Source organism: Rhinolophus ferrumequinum, chromosome 25, assembly GCF_004115265.2.
Source record: "Rhinolophus ferrumequinum isolate MPI-CBG mRhiFer1 chromosome 25, mRhiFer1_v1.p, whole genome shotgun sequence".
Taxonomy (NCBI): Eukaryota; Metazoa; Chordata; class Mammalia; order Chiroptera; family Rhinolophidae; genus Rhinolophus; species Rhinolophus ferrumequinum.
In genome coordinates this window covers 12,938,794-12,957,244 of record NC_046308.1, presented here as the reverse complement: position 1 = coordinate 12,957,244, position 18,451 = coordinate 12,938,794, and the positions used below count along the sequence as shown (strand labels likewise).

The 18,451-nt window shown below is 56.3% G+C and overlaps 1 protein-coding gene across 2 annotated transcripts; it reads left to right on the top strand.

The window, feature by feature from the left end:
- Window positions 1-1,627: 1,627 nt before the first annotated feature.
- Window positions 1,628-18,371, top strand: RAB35 (RAB35, member RAS oncogene family). Of its 2 annotated transcripts, XM_033097434.1 has the most exons (6): window positions 1,628-1,815; window positions 7,044-7,094; window positions 10,009-10,132; window positions 14,664-14,788; window positions 14,866-14,990; window positions 16,257-18,371. In XM_033097434.1, the coding sequence occupies exons 1-6, from the start codon at window positions 1,764-1,766 to the stop codon at window positions 16,383-16,385; spliced, it is 606 nt and encodes a 201-aa protein (XP_032953325.1). In that variant the 5' UTR covers window positions 1,628-1,763; the 3' UTR covers window positions 16,386-18,371. The 2 variants fall into 2 exon arrangements, with proteins under 2 accessions (XP_032953325.1, XP_032953326.1); XM_033097435.1 differs by lacking the exon at window positions 14,866-14,990 and having other exon boundaries at window positions 16,257-16,363.
- The last annotated feature ends 80 nt before the right edge of the window (window positions 18,372-18,451 follow it).

Below are 18,451 nucleotides of genomic sequence, written 5' to 3'. Positions count from 1 at the left end.
CTTCAGCTTCAGGTGTACAGTGTAGTGATCAGGAGCCCAGGTTCTTTTGACATTTTCCAGAAGACACATGCAGGCAAGTCCCCACAATGGCCCGGGACTACGAGCACCTCTTCCAGCTCCTGGAAAAACAACTCAAAGTTTGAGTCAGACACTCCGTGTGCTGTTGAAGGATCTTCCCTGAAACACTGTTATAACATGAATGCCTATAAACATGAATGCCTATCAAGAGCAGAGTGGTTAAGTTGTTACCACCATATAGAGTACCACACCATGCAGCTGTTCAGTAAGATATCTATTGTTAAAGAGGAAAGGCACCGTCTGTACATATGTATTTGCACAGGCACAGAAATCTCACCAAAGGACACGTATTCATTCAGCATGTGAGGAGCGAGTCTGAAGGAAAATTAGTAACTTGTACTTTTTGGTAAGCTTCTTTCTGTACGTCAAAAACAGTAACAAAACTTGAGCATTTTTTTTTATATAAAGATTCACGAGAAGAAAAAAAAAGATTCACGAAAAAGGAAGTTTGATAAAGTAGAAATATCCAACAGGTACTTGACTGGCAAGGGACAGGGCTACAAAGAACTTACAAGGAACTTAATGTCTGCAATTGTATGAGAATGGTAGTAGGAGCATCCTATTTTTAGGGCAGGTGGGAACTTACTCTAGAACTGGGAAAAACGAAACAAAAACAAAAAGCAAAAAAACAGGCTGCTGATAAAGCGAAGACCGCTTAACTTCTGACGGCCCAGGTCTTGGTTGCTAACCACGACTCTGAGCTGTGTATCTGCAGGTGATGTGAAATTGAAGCCCACGGAGCTGCTGCTTTCGGTCTCCGGGGCGCATCTTACACACCGGGTCATCAATCTCCCAGGCTCAGCGTCAAGCTGGACAGGATTCTGTATCGAACTATCCTCCCCATTTTACCCAGAAGTCAACTCAGGCTCCAAGAGGTCACAGGGCTAGAATGTGCTTTCGACTCAGCGCTGACACCAAAAGCCATTCCTAACACGCTAAGTTCTGGCAGCCGATTCCCATTCAGTAAAACTCGGCAGGCACCAGCCGCATCGAAGTCCCATCCGCAGGCCCGAGACACGGTGGGGGGACCGGAGCCAGCACCGGCAACCCGGGGGCGGTGTCGATGCAGAAAGGGGGCGGGGTGTCCCAGTCCCCGGCCTCGAGGAACGGGGAATTCGCCGTAAGCCCCGCCCCGCGATCACTGCGCGCTCGTCTTTTCCTCCCCATCACTTTCGGGGCTTGAAGATGAAGGAGTGAGTCCCACCCGGGCCACAGCTGGGCTTCTCCGGCACTCTCGACTTCTTTCAGTTAGGGCTCGACAGCAGCTCCGCACTGCGAGGCCGTAGCGCCGAGGGCGGCGGCGGCGGCGATGTTCACCAGGGAGACTGACCAGGCAGGCCCGCCCCGGCGGTACTCTGCCAGGACGCATGCGCGGTGCGCGTCCGCGGAGAGGGCGCGGCTGGTCGAGGCTGCGGCTGCGCACAGGCGGTGCCAGACGCTGCGCCTGCGCAGTGGCGGGGCGGGGCGGGAAGGAGGGAGGCGGCAGCGGCGGCGGCGGCAGCGGCGGTGGAGGCTGCTGAAGAGAAGGAGGAGGAGGAGGAGGGGGAGCGGAGGGAGGTGTTTCTGTCAGTTCCGGCTGTTTGTTCGGGAAGTGGATCCGCCGCTGCCGGAGCAGCCCGGAGGGAGCTGCGGATCGCGAGGCCAGCACCGACCCCGCCCGCCCGAGCGCGCCTCCCCCGCCCGCCATGGCCCGGGACTACGACCACCTCTTCAAGCTGCTCATCATCGGCGACAGCGGTGAGGGCCGCGGCGGCCGGAGGCGGCGTGGGCCCTGCCGGGCGCGGCCCGCGGGGGCCTCGGGGCGGGCAGACGGGCGGGGAGGTGCCGGCCAGCGCGGGGCGGGCGGGGCTGCCCGGCGGCCGCCGGTCGTAGGGCGCGCGCCAAGGGGCTCCGGGCCGTGCGGAGGAGAGGGCCGGGCGCGCGGGGAACGGGGCCGGGGCGCCCGTCCGCTCACCGCGCCTGCCGCTGCCTCACGTGTGACCTTGGTCAAGTCGCGCGGTCTCCGGAGTTGGAGAGAACCGGGTTCGAGTCCTGGGACTACCAGCTTCCTCACTCTGTGACCTTGGGCAAGTTGTTTCGCCTTTCTTAGCCTCAGTTTCCTCCTCTGAGAAGTGGGGACTTGCCTCGCTGGGTGGTGTGAGTATTCGATGAGGTAAAGCTGGAAAAGTGCTTAGGACTCGACCTGGCGTAGCTGTTAAGCTACTGACGTGATTGTCAGTATTCTTTTAAGTCTCAGTTTCTTCCTCTGCGAAGTGGGGCTAGTCCCGGAACCTGCCTTCTGGGATTACTGTGAGGTTTAAACGAGGTAAGGCAGGTAGAGCGCTTCGCACAGGGCCTAGCCCATTCCTGCTGAGTGATTATTTCTCTGTGTGGTTCCTTTCCCTCATCTGTAAAATGGGATAATAGGCTGCCTCACTGCGCGGGTTGAGTGGTCAGTGAGATAAACGCACATGGTGTTGGGAACAGTGCCTGGCACATAGTCAGTGCTCAGGACGTGTTTGCTCTTACATACTGTATAGTAGGTGTGGATTGGACGGGTCGGCCAGCATGACAAGTGCTTTGGCCACATCCACGCTCATGGAGAGCTCCTAGCTCAGAGCACGGCAGCATCTCCTGTGCCTAGTGCAGTGCCTGGCACCCAGTAGGTGCCTAACAGTGCAGTGCCTGGCACCCAGTAGGTGCCCAACACCTATTTGTTGAATGAATGACTATTAAGTGTCCTTAGAAGGGATAGACTGGTTTCTGGGAAAGGGTGGAGGGTTTTAGAGGTGTTTGGAGTGTGGCAGGTAAGCAGGTTTATGGGGTGACCCAGAGGTCAGGGAGAGGCCCCAGGGTGTTTATGGGAGCATAGCTGAGGAGCTGGGATTATATGATGGGGAAGAAGCCTAGGGAGCGCGCTGGGTTTATAGACCTGTCCTGAGCTGAGTGGGCAAGGGGGTCACGTGACTGAAGGCACAGGCCCGGTTGGTGGTGGAGCCCATGGATTGTTAAGGAAAGAGGCAACTGAATCAAAGGAGTTGTAAGACCCTGATGTAGGAGTGTTGGGTGACAGTGTTGTAACTCAGCCAGGGAAGTGGGTGGGTTTTGGTCTCTCTGTGGAGCTGGATTGGGATGTGGTTGGTGGTTTGGACCAGGTGAAGGATGGCTGAGGTTTCCGTGGTTACTGGTAGAAGGGAGAGGTGAGGGGAAAAGTTAGGGGCTAACTCTAGAGATGAACAGTAGCTGTGGTTGGGGAAGGAGTTAGAAAGGAGGAGTTTGTGGTTTGAATGAAAGAAATGCAGACCAGCTGTATAGACTTGCGCCTGGAGATGGCCTCTGGCCTTCCTCTGGTCCTGGCCTTCCTCAGGGTTTGGTTTCAGCCCTGGCCTTGGTCTGCGGGGCTGGCACCTCGGTGATTTCTCTCCTTTTGGAGTTACAGTCAGCCCACTGTGGTCAACGGCCCTTATTCCTCTGCAGGACATCTAGGGCCTGTGTTGATACCCACAAATGAAAAGCATGCACTCAGCAAGAAGATGCTGTTTATTGTCTTTTCTTCTGCACGACACCCAGGGCATGGTTTTGCCCCCCTTTCTCAAAGCACATTTTGCATGGTCTATTGATTTTTCAGAAGTCAGGTGTCGGGGAAGATTCTCTGAGTCAAGATTTATGTGGCCTGACTCCTGGTTCAGTCTGAGCATGGAGCTCTATGTTGTGTAGAGGAGGCAGATGCTTTGTAGAGTAATTTCTCCTGACATTGAGCTGATACTCATAGCCAAACGCCCAGGAGACTGGGAGGTAGCAGCCATGGAAGTTCAAACTAAGCTTGGGCAGCTGAGCAAGGAGACAAACACCATTCCCCTGACCTGGGCTCCTTACGTGGATGCTTCCTTAAGGTCTATCAAATGATTTCACAGACGTTCTCTCATCTGGTTCTCACCTATTACCTGTGTGGTTTGTCAGATAAGTAAACTAAGGCTCCAAGTTGCTGACCGACTTGGCCAAAGTCACACAGCTCGTCAGAGGCAAGGCCAGGAGTTAACGCACAGCAATTGGTGTGTGAGCCGCTGGTGTGAGATCTGGCAAACAGGCCCTCAATTAATGCTGGTTTCTTTCTTTATAAATCTAGAGTTTTTCCTCCTCTCCCATATTGTACATGCTTCTGGAATACATTCTCTGTGCTTCTGCAGCTCTTCTTTATGCTTAAGGTTCTACACTTTCTCTTATGCTCTTCTCACATTGGTTCTGATGTGTGACAGCATTTCATCTGCTCCGTGGGCCAGCCATCCCCATTCTTAGTACCCAGAGGCTGGAGTGGCCAGCAGAGATCTAGGTAAAGCCTTCACAACAGATGAGAGAACTCAGGCTCACAGAGGGGAAGTGACTTGTGGGAGGTTATACAGTGAATTAGTTGCTGAGCCAGGTTTAAAATTGAAAACACTTTACTTGAAGGTCTAAAGGTCTTCAACAGTCTGAACATGAAGCAAAGAGGAATGAGGGAACTAGAGCCCAAGGGAGGAGCAGGGCTGAGGGTGGAGGCATCTGTGTAGCCCAAGAGGCAGAAAGCAGGGGCGGTGGGGAGCGTGATGCAGGGAGAGCAGCGATGACCGAGAGTGGTGTGTGAGGTGTTTGCAGAATAAATCTATGTCTCCTGGCTGCCAAGAGGCGCTGAGTGCTGGGCCTGTGCTCCTTGCAGCAGGATGAAAGACGATGGGGCGGACTGGTTAGGTGTCGTGCCAGGTATGGCCCTTGGGAAGCTGTTGACTGGTTGTGGGGAACACGCTTCCTCCCTAAGGCCGGTGCTGGGGGATGGATGGTAGAAGTGTGTTTTCCCAAGCAGGCCTCACCAGGTCTATTTAGGAGATGGCATTTCTCAGGGTGGGTGTCTGTTCCTTTTAAAGGAACTGGAGGTCGCTGTCAGGCCCAAACTGAGGCCCGGAGGAGCAGTGAATGTGGTGACTGTTGTGGTCTCTTTGTAGCTTAGTGGGTCAGCAGCTCTGCAGAGGAGCTTGGGGGTGAGTGAAGGGGACCCGGAGAGGCCAGGCTGGAGGGAACTCTGCTGCTTCATTGCTTCATGCGGAGAGCACCTCCCCCTTATCTGCTGTAGCTACATGGGAGTCAGATAAAATTTAATTTTAAAAAAGGAGTCCGCTGCCCCCCCCAAAAAAAAGTTTGAAAACCACGGCTTTGGCTCCTGTTAATGCTGCAGTCATAGCGTTAGATAGCAGAGCTGTCAGTGTGATTGGCATTCGTTTAGGCATACATTTATTACACAGTATTTTGTTGGTGCCTACTAAGTGCTGGGCCTGGGCTCCAGCACATTGAATGTCCAGGGCGAGTGAGGCGACATCTTCCTAGAGGAACTCACAGCCTAGTGGCCTAGACACAGCTTATAGCTGAGTAAGCGGACCCAGAAGGCTCCAGGAGGAAGCAAAGGAGCCGAGCCGGCAGGGCCCATGGGGTGTTGGCGTTGGACAGAGCGCTGTGAGGGACCCAGCCCAGGACTTGGGCTCTCCTCGGCCTCAGCAGGAAGCCTTGCAGAGGCAGCAATGAGGAAGTGGCTCTGAGCAAGAAAGCTGCAGGCACAGGGGCCGGGCAGCAGGTACCCCCATCCTGCCTGTGGGAAGGTCAGACTCAAGTTCACTCCATGAAACAAGTTTTCCCGGGCCTCCCAGGACAATGGACTCACCTGGAGAAGGCTCCAGCTGAGATCAGCAGACAGGACTGCCCAGAGAGGGTGTATGGGTTCGTTAGGGTTAGTGAGACACAGCTGAGGATGGGATGGAGGCAACGCCCCCTCTGTGAGGACCTGCTGAAAGCTAGAGGCTCCTCCCCATGAGTATCCACATATACTCAAAAGTTGTACTTAGGGACTTGGGGTTTCTGAGACCCTAGGTTAAGGTCTCCTTATATCTGGCTTTGATGTCTTGACCAGGCGTGAGATGCAGGAGCCCCTTTGGGGTCTTTTTATTCTACTTCCGGAAATAGACACAAGAAGACTGGCCAAGCAGTACGTGCTGGAAAGCGCTGTAGCGCTGCGGAGTAGCCAGCCCTGGATTCAGGTCTCAGCTCCACACTTCCTGCGGAGGCCCCAGGCCAGCTGCTGAGCTCCTTGGAGCCTGTTGTCTCATCTTCAGAGATGCAGCTGGAATGATAGGAACAGCAAAGTGCCCACCACACGCAACGCTCTGTGCGTGCCAGTTCTTTCCTTCTGTGGTTGGTTGACCCAGCTGCCTAGGAGTGGCAGGGGTAGGGATGGGACAGGAGGACACAGGACAGGTGCGTCTGGCAGGCTGAAGTTGCTATATGTGGACGGAAGGGGAAGCCTAGCTTACAAGGACTCCGCCTGTTCTGGGAACCCGTGTGCCAGGAGATGCCGTGACAAGTGGAAGGCTCTGAGCCCACAGGAGCCGTTGGGCTGATAGGTGTCAGGTGGACACCCCCTCCCCACTGATCCAGCTGGCAGTGACATCAGCCGGCGGAAGGTGGCTGCCAATCGGTTCACATTGTCTGGGCCTCAGTTTCCTCACCTGCAAAATAGCCCTGAAGATCTCAAGGGTTCTTTCCAGCTCTGCAGTGCCTCATCTCTCACTGCGCACAAACTGAATCTCCACACACTGTGTGCAGTTTTTTAGGGACCGTGTTTTAGACACACTTGGGGGCCAGTATCATTTGGTTGACCTTCGCCTGCTTTATTTCTGTCCTCTGGTCCCTTCCTCTGGGCTGCTGGGGCTAGCCCTCAGCGCGGGGCCTGGCCACGAGCCCCTTTCTCATCTCTCCCTGGGGCATTTGGGGGCAGCTTGTCTTACACGAGGACGGAGGAGAAGGTCACAGATGAGTGGGAGAGACGTCCTTGGTGTTGGCTGCGTGGGGAGGTCAGAAGCAGCATTGAGGAGGAAGAGGGGTCCCATCATCTCCCCAAAGAAGGAAGGATTGGGCTGGAGGGAGGGGACCCGTGCCTCTCTCATCTTCTGCTTTTTCTCCTGCAGGTGTGGGCAAGAGCAGTTTACTGTTACGTTTTGCAGACAACACTTTCTCAGGTGAGTGTGCCCCTGGGGTGCTGCTGGGGCGTTTCGGTTTTGAAATCCCTTTCCCTGGCGCCAGAACACCTGCCTCTGCCTAAGGTCGGAAACCTTGTCCTTCTGATTCCGGACGAGGGAAGGAGAAGCGGGGGGAGGCGCAAGTTACAAGGCTCTGTGGTCGGTCTTAATCTGTCTGGTTTCAAAGAATCTTTAGAGGCCCATCCTTTTGCCACACAGGGTCTTTTTTGTGCCCTAACATTTAAAAAAAGAAAAAGTTAAAAAAAATTTACAAGTTGGGACATGCCTCTGTACAGTTTCAAACAGGAAGACTCAGTAAAGTGAAAAATGAAAGCTGTCCCTTCACCTGTCCCCCTCTGGTGCCCGGGTAGCCTCTGTTCAGCGAGGTGTGTGTCTTTCCAACTTCTCTTCTCCACTCACGTGTGGTGGGTCAGCCACTTGCTAGCCCTCAGCCTGCCGGGATCACCTCCCACGGCTGCTGCTGGCCTCGGGTTCTTTGGAGTGGCTGGGAGCTGTCGCTCATGGATGCACAATGTTCCCTACCAGTGCTCGCGACACCTGCGCGCTTCCTGCTTGCTTCTGTTTTCAGTGGTGCTGCATTTCTTGGGCTATTGAGTAAACATTGTATGTTTACTCCTGTATAGATGTGGAGTGTCTAGACGGGGGTGTGTACATTTAAAATGTTCGCACTACTCTCAACTCGGCTTTCAAAGAGGCTGCACTAAGTGAACTGACACTCCCACGGAGTGGGTAAAAGTGCCCTGGTCAACGCTGATCAAAGCTGGGTCGGTAGTCATTTTTGCTAAGCCTGTCGGGAAAAAGTGCCATCTCATGTGTATTTCCCTGGTCGCTGGTGAAGTGGGACATGTTCTCGTCTGTTGAATACATTGGGTTCATTGCAGAAGCTTCGCATTGGCCTGGCCTCTCTGTTCAAGGACGACATGTGGCTTCTTGTAGGGAATTGTAGGGAATTCCCTGTGGTGTGATGGAGGGTGAGCTACAATTAGGAAGTGATTCCATGGCCAGCGCCTCTCTCGGTGGAGAAGTGGGTGTCTCCTGACCAGCCCTGCAGCAGCACTGTGGTGTGATGTGGAAAGAGTTGTCTTCACTGTGTGACCGTGGACGTGACTAAGTCTCAGCTCACTGTAAAGTGGGACTGATCACTGTCCCCCACAAAGGGCTATTGCGAGGGTCCCCTGCGATGTTGCAAGTCAAGGTGCCTGGGGCTCAGTAACCTGTCGTACATACCAGCGGTGTGTTGTTGCTGGTACCTTCTGTTCAAAATGGTAATTGACGGACAGCTTCTCATTCTGCTGAAAACATTCCTCTTCCTCCTTTGTCCCTCCGGCTCCCCGGCCTTTTGCACGGCTGTCTTTTGCAGTCTCTCCCTGCATTTCTACTACCAGCATCTTAGTTGGTTCTTGCCTGCAGCGTTATAGCTGCTCCTACCCACATTGCTGAACTCGTCTTGCTAATACAGAGGGGCTTCCGTCTGTATAAAAACCTCTGCGGCCCTCTTAGGTCAGCAGAGTTTATAGCAAGGTTTTTCCACTTTAGCACTGTTGACACTCTGGGCCCTGGGGTTCTGTGTTGTGGGGGCCATTCCATGAAGGATGTTGAGCAAAACCCCTGGGTTGCAGCTGTTAGATGCCAGTAGCGTTGCCCCCATGCTCGGTTGTGACAACCAAAAATGTCTCCAGACACTGCTTAGCGTCCTCTGTGGGGACCCCGTCATCCCCGGGTGAAAACCACTGGTCTTCATAATCTGTTCTCAGCTCACCTTTCCAACTTCCTTCGCATACTGTTTGGCGTTGTTGTGTTTCATGCTCTCGCCCCCTCAGCCACCAGCCGGTTGAGTGCTGTCCCCCTTGAGCTGGGCCACACTCCTTGGTGTCATCCAGGGCTCGCGTAGTGCCGGGGGCTGGCTTGTTTTCTGAACGTTTTCTCTCTGTGCCTGGCCTGGCCTCCCTTCTTTTCCTCTGGGCGGGATGTCTTTCCCCAACCTAATCTCAACCTTTGAAATCTTATCTATTCTTTCAAGCTAGGCCCAAATGTGACTTCCTCCCCAAAGCCTTCCTTGATCTCCACCGCACCTTAAACTTTGACCTTTCCTCTACACTTTCGAGCCTGTGCGTGTGTGTGTCCTTTCTGCAGCTGCGTTATACTATAAGCTCTAAATGGAGTGAGAACATGCCGTCTTGGCATTCAGGCCTTTGTAAGCCTGGACAGGACTGTTCCATCGGCCAAGAGTTCTCTTCAACTCCATCTTTCACACAGAGGCCCCAGGAGAGCTATTTACAGTGCAGCTCATGCTCTGATGAAAACCTTTCAGTGCCTCGCCGACACACACAAGAGGAAGTCCAAGCTCTGGAAATCAGGCCTGCGTCCCCTTACCTGCCTCAGACTGTGTGCGTGACCTCATATGACCTTCCCTCCCCCCATTGCTATTTTCGCTGCTGTCTCCTCTGCCTGGAGCAGTGCTTTTCAAATTGCAGGTCATGACTTGTTTGTGTGTCAGGATGTTAATTTTGTGGGTCATTCAAAATGTTTGGAATAGAATAGAAAAGAAAAAGCCCGGAGTGCATGGTAGGTCTCCCAGCATTCTCCTGCCACAGCTAACCTGTCTGGGGCCGGGCCCCTCGAACTCAAGCCCCTCCCCGTAGTCACATGCCCGGTTTTATTTCCTTTGTGGCACTCATCGCTCCTGAAATGGTTTCCTTTATCACTTAGTTTCATTGTATGCTGTCCCTTGCCCTCACCTCAGCGGTGGGCTCCGGCACAGCGGGGCCAGGTGTTTTCTTCCTCAGGGACCTTAACTGTGCCAGGCCCATAGCGTGAGTGGGGAGGGCTGCTGGAGCCTGGGGTCACCTGTGCAGTTTAGGGCCCAGTCTGACCAGGGCGCATGTGTGTGCAGGCAGTTACATCACCACGATCGGAGTGGATTTCAAGATTCGGACGGTGGAGATCAATGGGGAGAAAGTGAAGCTGCAGATCTGGGACACGGCCGGGCAGGAGCGCTTCCGCACCATCACCTCCACGTGAGTCAGGCCGGCGGGGACAGGGCCAGGCGGACACTGGAGCCACTAGTCCTGGGTGTTGGTATAAATGTCTGGGGTGGGTCCTGAGGCTGTTGGGCGGTGAGCTCCTTGCTGGTCACAGTGGGTGGGGTCAAGTGAGCCCTCCTCTTCCTGAAGGTGTGAGAGGAGGCGAGGATGAGCTGTGGCTGCCCCATGGGTGGGTGGGCAGTGGCTGAGCACCGTGGCTCCGGGGCTGGCAGGACAGCATGCGTCAATCAGTTTACCCTGTGGCCTTTGGTTCGTTTGTCTGTAAAATGGGATATGGTGATACTGGCTTCAGCCGGTGGTCAGACACTTAGTCAGAGTTACTCTTGTTGGGAGTCAGTTGTGACAGCTGGGGTCAGCTGTGCAGCCTCCCCGTAGCCACCCTGCCTTCCTGGAGCTGGCTTCTCTGTGGGAAGCCCGGAAGGGGCACCGGTGCACAGGGGGCCTCCCTGACACTGGTTACTGGGAACCCGGCTCTCCCCGCCGGCTGCTCTCCTCTGCTGCTGCCATAGCACCTTCGGGGTTCTTAACCGCCAACAGGAGAACCCAGCTGGAGTTCCAGACGGCAGGAGCCCTGTGGAGGGGCTCTTGCTTCTTGGGCTGTTAATGGAACAGGTTCCAGGGAAGCAGGGATTTGAAGGCAAACGGTTCGGAATTTACATTTCTGTTCTACTGTGTGACCTTGGGCAAGCTGCCTAAACTCTCTGTGCTTCAGTTTCCCAGATGGAAACTTTAGGCTGTGCTGTAATGCCGAGTCCCGTGTGCCAGGTACTCGGTGCTTGGCCTTCATGCAGCTGAGCTCACTGAGCCCTCTGCAGTCGGTGCTATTGCCCCATTTTACAGACCAGGGAACTCCCAGAGGGGTCCCGCTCCCAGTGAGTGGCAGAGCCCGAGCTGCTCACGGTGGTGTATGCAGAGTAGGAGCCGCTGTCTGGCCCGTAGTAGGTGCTTCGTCCGTAGGCTTCTCCCTCGCCCCCCCCCAGCGATCCATCTGTGAATGGGGGCTCTAGGGAAGGTGTGTGAGGAAGTGCCTCAGCCAGAGGTCCGTTTCCTCTCTTTCCCTGGAGGCAGGGCGGACCTCAGGCTGCACGATCTTCTGAGGGAAGTGTGAAGGGTGAAGAGCCCCTACAGTGGTGGCTGGGGGTGTGGGGGGACTCCAGGGGGCACTGGCAGGGCGGGGAGGGGGGTAGGCAGGTGGGTGGGCGGACCTGGTCAAGGGGTTTGAGAGGCAGGATCCCGAGCAGCTTCTGTGGGTTTCTGTCACTGGGCTACTGAGCACATGTGTGCCGTGACTTCCTGAACCCCAGGGGTCCCCCGTCCTGGGGCTGCCCTGTGCAGCTTTCTGCGGCTACTTCTGATGGGCTCCCTGGGCCCCCGTGTGTCTGCCAGTGAGGCCCTAAGGAGGGCAGCTGGGGGCAGAGGCTCCTGGGCGGGGAGCAGGGACTTGTTTGGGTGGCCTGTGTGTCCAGGCCTGAACCAGAACAAGACGTCTTGGTCAGCTCTGGGCACTGACCCCACATGTACTTACTCTGGGCCGTGACTCTCGCTAAGGGCATCACCTCCTTCGTTTCCTTTAATCCTGATAAAAAGAGGCCTGTGGTCATCTCCGTTTTATGGATGGGAAGAGTGAGGCCCAGAGAGGGTGACGTGACTTAGCTTGGTTGGTTAGTCGGGAGTAGAACTGGGGGCCGCCTGGTGCCAAAGCTCTTCCCATTAACCAGTCCCTGCTCGCTGCTGCCCTCCCTCCCCGGAGCCCCGGGCTGAGGCAGGTGGCAGATGCTCTGGTGCCTCGTGGGGGTTAAAATCAGTCATGGAGTTGAGGGCAGCCGAGAATATGGGGCCTGTGGCATGAGAAATGCTTCACGCAGGGCAGTGGGACGCGGATGCCTGGGCTGTTTTAGCAGAGGAGCCACAGCCTGCCCCTGGCCACCATGTGGTCAGCTCCTTGCAGGGTGGGGCAGGAAGGGGGTGAACGGCCTCTTATTCTACTGGGGAGACGAGTTACTCACCTGCCTGAGGGCGATGTGTGTGTGTTTCAGGGTGCTTGAGAAAGGGGGCGGGCAGCCTGTGGGCCGTCCTGTGGGTCTGGGGAGGCTGAGGGCAGCTCCATCTTGGGGTCCCCGCCTCTGCCCCTCCTGAGACTCGGGTGTCATGGAAAGACTTGACACCCGGTGAGGGTACTGGTGAAGAAGGAAGGCGTCTTGGACGAGTTCAGGAGTCTGTTCTCTTTTCAGGGGTTGGGGCAGTCAGCGTACAGTGGTGTGGCCTTTTCTGACTCCGGGTATTAAACGAGAAACTAAGATTGCTTCCTGTGAGCCTGACCAGAAAGAGTCCTGTTGTCACCCTGTCACAGTTCCTGCTGTCTTGGTAGTGGGGTTTACTGACCCTGAGAGGTGTGGCTGGGGTGTGGGTTTCAGGAGACGTAAGTGACATATTTGACAGTGAGATGAGAGGGACGGTGGCAAGGAAGGGAAGCTCCTTCCGTACCTGGTGCCGTGACGTCGGCTGTGTGACTTCAGGCAGGTCCTCAGCCTTACGTCTTCACTGGTAAAATGGCCATCCTCCTGTTTGTCGTACGGGCTTGTTGCAAAGATGAATTACGTAGTGGCTGTAAAGCGCTGGGTGCTGTGTGTGGCAGAGCGGAGTCGTGAGTGGACGTGATCACTGAGGCGGTGGTGAGAGGAAGCCCAGAGGCACTGATGCCCTCCTTGCCAGCGCTCTGAGCCCCCGGACTAGTTCTCTGTCTCTGTCTCTTAGAAAGGCCCCTTACCTGGGCCCCCAAAAGGTGGAGGTGCCCAGGGAGAAGCAGGGGCCTTGTGCTGGGCAGTGGCCACAGGCACTTCTTGGCATCTTCAGTGGTCTCCAGCAAAGGAGACGTGGGAAGCACCCCACTGCTCACACTGCTTCGCTGGCCGGGCACAGCCGTCTCCCCGGGTCCTGGCCTGCGCCCTGGCCCCGCACAGGTGGGCGTCCACCAGGCTGATAACCCGGCGCTGTCAGCAGCAGCTGCCGGAGGGCAGGGGGCCGGGGCCAGGCCGGGAGCTGGTTCTGAGGGCCCAGGGCCTAGGCGGCTCGTTGCGAGGGCTCCCCAAGGCAGGGGGCAGTGTCCTGGGGGGGCAGAGTGGGGGCAGCGTGGAGCCACGGGAGACCTCAGCGGTGTCTGCGGGGTGGAGCAGTGGGGTGGGGGAGACTCGTGGGCTTGACCCCGGAGCACAGCAGGGGCTCCTCTTGTCCCCAGCCCACGGAAGCGGCCTTCACTGCTGCCTTGCCATGTCGTCCCTTGGTTTTCTTTCCCGTGTCAGGGGCCCCAGGTTGTCATTGAAGGAATATTAATAATGATAATAGAGCCACCATCCCTTGACTGTTTACTACTCGTCAGCCCTGGTGAAAATGTATTATCTCCTTCATTTCTCACAACCACACCAAGTGTTTTAGAGTTGAGGAAACAGGTGTGACAAGGTGCGCGCAGTGACCTTCCCAGGGTCCCACAGCCTTTTCAGAGATGGAGCTGGGTTGGCCTTTGCCCTGTGGTTGGGCCTCGAATGTGAGGAGTTGGCCAGAAGACGGGCAGGAGGTGGGCAGATGAGAACGTGGCTGCAGCCGCCGGCTTCGCTGCGCCGTTGTTGCCAGGCCTGGGGCCTCAGAACCACAGCTCTCCCGGGGCTCCGGGGCTGAGCGCTCAGGCCCTGCTAAGCCTTGGGAGGATGGGGGTGCTTAGGGCGGGGCCAGGTGGCAGCCCGCGTGGGGGAGGGAGCAGCGGCCTCTGGTGGGCGATGGTTCTTACCTCGTTTTCTCACAAGGTCCCGGTGCTGAGAATCTCTGCAGCTCTGGGGGTCACAGTGTTGGGTGGGATGTCACCTGCCTGTGGGGTCAGGGACAGCTCCGGGGAAGTGTGAGGAGTGGCCTCCTTCCTCCTCAAGCGCGTGGCTGAGTGGGGACAGGTGTCTGGGGGAATGGTTATACGCCCCCGCCTTCCAGCTGGATGGCGGCCTGTGTGGGCCGCTGGCTTCCCCATCGCACCTGCAGCCCACGCTGCCCGGGCCCTGCCTGCCGCCGGCGTGGATGAGCGCGGAGTGGCAGGACGGGGAGGGAGTACAGAGCGCGGGCTTCTAGGAATGGCATTTTAGTAAGATATGTGAAGAGAAAAATTTCTTAAATTTAAAACAAGGACAGTAATAATATGTCAAAAGCAAGTTTCCTGAATTTAAAAATTAAAACAAGAACTTCAGAGAAATTTCAAGCTAGTGGCGGACTCTGAACAACCTGGCTGGCCACCGTGGGCCGCCCACCCCCTCCTCACTGGAGCCCTGGTGACAAGCACAAGCAGCCGTGCTGCTGAGCCTCCCCTCCCGCTGGCCAGAACGGTTCGAGAAGGTGCAGGCGAGCCAGGCCTGGTGGAGAGGAGATGGCTCTTGCTGGACAGCGTTTGCCCCTCGCCAAGCCCCGCCTCTGCCTGGACGTGGGCAGCAGGTCTGCGCGAGGGCCTGACGCAGAGCCTGGCCTGCAGGTATTACCGGGGGACCCACGGCGTCATCGTGGTTTACGACGTCACCAGTGCCGAATCCTTCGTCAACGTCAAGCGGTGGCTTCACGAAATCAACCAGAACTGTGATGATGTGTGTCGAATATTAGGTGAGATTGGAGCCACCAGGGTGGGGACCGTGGGCTGTGCTCCTGCAGGGCCGGGCTGACTTTGCTTTGCCTTGAAGTGGGAAATAAGAACGATGACCCTGAGCGGAAGGTGGTGGAGACGGAAGACGCCTACAAATTCGCCGGGCAGATGGGGATCCAGTTGTTTGAGACCAGCGCCAAGGAGAACGTCAACGTGGAGGAGGTGAGCCTGGGCTGGGGCGGGAGTGGGGCCCCCCACTGCTCCTCTGCCCAGGGTGCCCACAGCAAACAACACAGAAACTGCCGGTTACTGCGTGGCTGCTGTGTGCCAGGCACAGTGCTAGGCCCTTCAGAGGTGTCAGCTCATCTCTTATGTCCCATCTTTGGAGGTCAATTAGCCCCAGGTTTCAAATGGGAGACTGAGGTTCTAACAGAAGGAGTATCCCTCAGCTCGTACGAGGCTGTCAGACTTAGACCTGAGCCAGTTTCCACTCAGTCCCTGCCTCACTGTCCCTGCCCTGGTGTTGGACTACTGTCCCCTCTTCCTGCTTCCTGGCTTTCCTGGAGCCTCCAGAACTCAGGTGGGCCCCGCTGAGGGATGCACAGCCCTGCAGGCTGGCCGAGCCTCCGGCCGCCTCCCTTCGTCTCCGCGGGGCCTGCTGGAGAGCAGTCAGGAGTCTGGGGGACGAAAGCTGGCTTTTCACCACAAGCCCAGGCTGGCCACACGCAGGGCTTTGGGGGAGTCCTGTCCCATGGTGTGTGGGGTCCAGAGGCCTAAGGAAGCCGGGATTCCCACTGCATCCTCGACACCGGGGGCCTCAGTCAAGCTAGGATCACAGTACGGGCCTCTGCCTGGGGGCCTGTGGTGGGTCCTGTGACCTTGGGCGGAGACATAGGCTCTCCAGGCTGCAGCTGTTCCTTCTGTACATTGGGGTGGGGCGAGCGTCCCTGCCTCCCGGCTTGTGAACAAGTGAAGCCGCTTGTGTCGAGTGCTTGGTGCTTTCCCGGCAGAGTGGGGGACAGGTCTGGGGGGTGGTAGGTGAGTCCACTGGATCCAGGCATTGCAGGGACGTCTTGGGGTGGTCTGGAGAAGGTTCTAGGCAGGACGTGCAGTGAGGTGGCGTGGAGTGAGCAAGCTCTGGGTCCATTTAGCCCATCACTGGAGCAGGGGCACCTTTATGTGTCTTGTCTGAAGAGTCTACCTGAAGGAAAGGGGTTCGTTCCTTCTCTTTAAAAGAAAAGACTGGAAAATCCTGAGAGGTCGACTTCCCTAGGACACAGCTCATTGGCCATTCATGCTGTTCCTCTTTGACCTTCATGCTTCCCCACCTCCTTCTAGCAAGGGTTTGAGGACATACATACCAAAAAATTCCTGAGTACAAATAGAAAGTGGGGCCCTGGGAGGCGCGAGGTGGCCAGCAGAGGTCGCGCAGCCCGACGCGCAGGCCCCACCAGGTCTGAGGCTGCCCTGCCTCCTTCCTCCTCACAGATGTTCAACTGCATCACAGAGCTGGTCCTCCGAGCAAAGAAAGACAACTTAGCGAAACAGCAGCAGCAACAACAGAACGATGTGGTGAAGCTCACACGGAACAATAAACGAAAGAAACGCTGCTGCTAATGCCCCCCCCAGCCCCCTGCAGAGACTGCACTGCGGCCACGTCCCGGCCCGAGGCCTGCGGGCTCCTGGGGGACAGTCTCAGTATCGTGCCGTTATTTAAAGAATTCTCTCCACGTTTTTGTATCTGGAGGCGCCATCGGCACTTCCTCCCCTCCCCCTCAAGTACCAAGAAGGTGTTGGACAACCTGCCCTTCCCTTCTTCTGGTGCCCCTGCCCCTTGGCCAAGGCACCTGGGCCCAGCGAGGACGCTGCCAGCCGAGCGGACTGATTAACCAGTTTGTACATAATGTGTATTGATTGCTTTAAGCAGTGCGTCACCCTCGTCCTGCTCTGGCTTTGCCTCCCTAATGCCAGCCTGCTGCGAGACCCGCCCTCCTTTCCATCTTGCCGCCAGCAGCTTCCTGAGGATCAGCATTGTGTTCTAGCCACGTCTTTTGCCAACCTGGGCTGGTGGCATGGGCTCCATGTTACCTGTTCTCTCCTGCAGGCCGTCGTCAACCTCTGTCCCTGGGTGTCATCCGTCTCCAGGGCCTGTGCCATCTCTGTGCCCAGCCCCCTTTCATCTCCGTCCCCTTCCCCTAACCATTCTGGCAGCTGGGGAAGCCTGGCCTTGAGGTAGGCCCGGGGTTCCCGTTACAGGCCCAGCCCTTCGGTTCCGCAGGATCACTCCTGCCCTTTGGCCAACGGATTTCTTGTCCTGCCTTCTAGACGGCTCTGAGCTACAAACCCAGGGGAGCCATAGCTTCTGTTTATCCCAACCTGTTTCAGTTCCAGCAGAAAGGTAGGGTGTGTTCATGTAGGGGTGGGGTTTAGGAGTGTTATTTTAAGAGATAAAATGAAGCCAAATCAAATGAATTAAGTTCCTCAGACTTTCTGTCCCCTCTTCCTGAGGTTTGGTTGGCACAGCAGCAAACGTTGTAGCCTCCTCACTTTGGGTTCATTGTTTTTAGAAAAAGTGAATGGCTTTGTGTCATTGTAGGGCCGGGCTCTCGGCACAGCAGCTCTGCCTTCCTGGACATTTCTTGGGAAAGGAGAAGGGGCCTCTCGCCCTGGTCTGCGTCAGCCCAGGGCCTCCCAGTGAGTTACTGGGTCTTCGATGCAGCACCAGGCACCTCTGAATGTGGGGAATGGATGCCAGGGGCTGCTGGGCTCTGGAGACGATGCCTCTGAGTTGGATGGCAGGCAGCCTTGTCTTGGATCACTGATAGGACTTTTAGTACAAAGGTAGCTTGAGGATTTCTTAGCAGGTGGGGATGGGAACCTGGCTTTGACCCACCCTGGTCCCCTGGAGGAAAAACCAGGGTTATCTGCACTTGATTCTACTGTCCCCTTCCCTCTCCTTTGGGACACTTCCTTCGCCTTGCCCCTAAAAGGATCACGTAACCTGGGATAATTTATTTCAACACCATGACGTGTTTTATTAGATTTCCTTTCCTATGCGATTACCAGGCGAAGCCCTGATTGGACAATCACATCACAGATCACGGTTGCAGATTTTCCACATTAACGCTGTTGGTGGATTTTTAATTAATCAGAACTGTGGATTTCTCTTCTGACCTGTTTCTCCACTTCCCCAAACTGCCAAACATCGCGGTTCCATGTGACAGGCCCTCACTTTGGAGCCACGGGTAGAGGTGGGCCTGGGAAGGCGGTGCTGTGGAGGGCGGCTGCAGGGCCACCTGGTAGGCAGCCCTGTCTGGCTGGGGGACCAGGGGCAAAAGCTTGGTCTGTCCTCAGACTGCTCTGGCCGACCACGGGTCCTGTGCACCTGCACAGAGCTCGGGGCTCCCGGTGTGGGCGGCACACACTCTTCTGAGAATTAAGGTGATACCAGTGTGGCAGTGCTTGCAGATTCAAGCAACAGGAGGGGGGTCCTGGAAGCTGCCAGCCCAGGCTAGAAACCATGTCATGGCTTCTGGCAGCTGGACATCCAGACCCAGGTGGTGGGGTGATTTTGGTGACGACAGTGTGCCTGTCCCGCTGAATGTTAGTACGCATGAATGGGGGGTGGGGGTGGGGGACTCAAAGGGCTGGACCGATGTCCTGGTGGACCTAGACCTGATGTG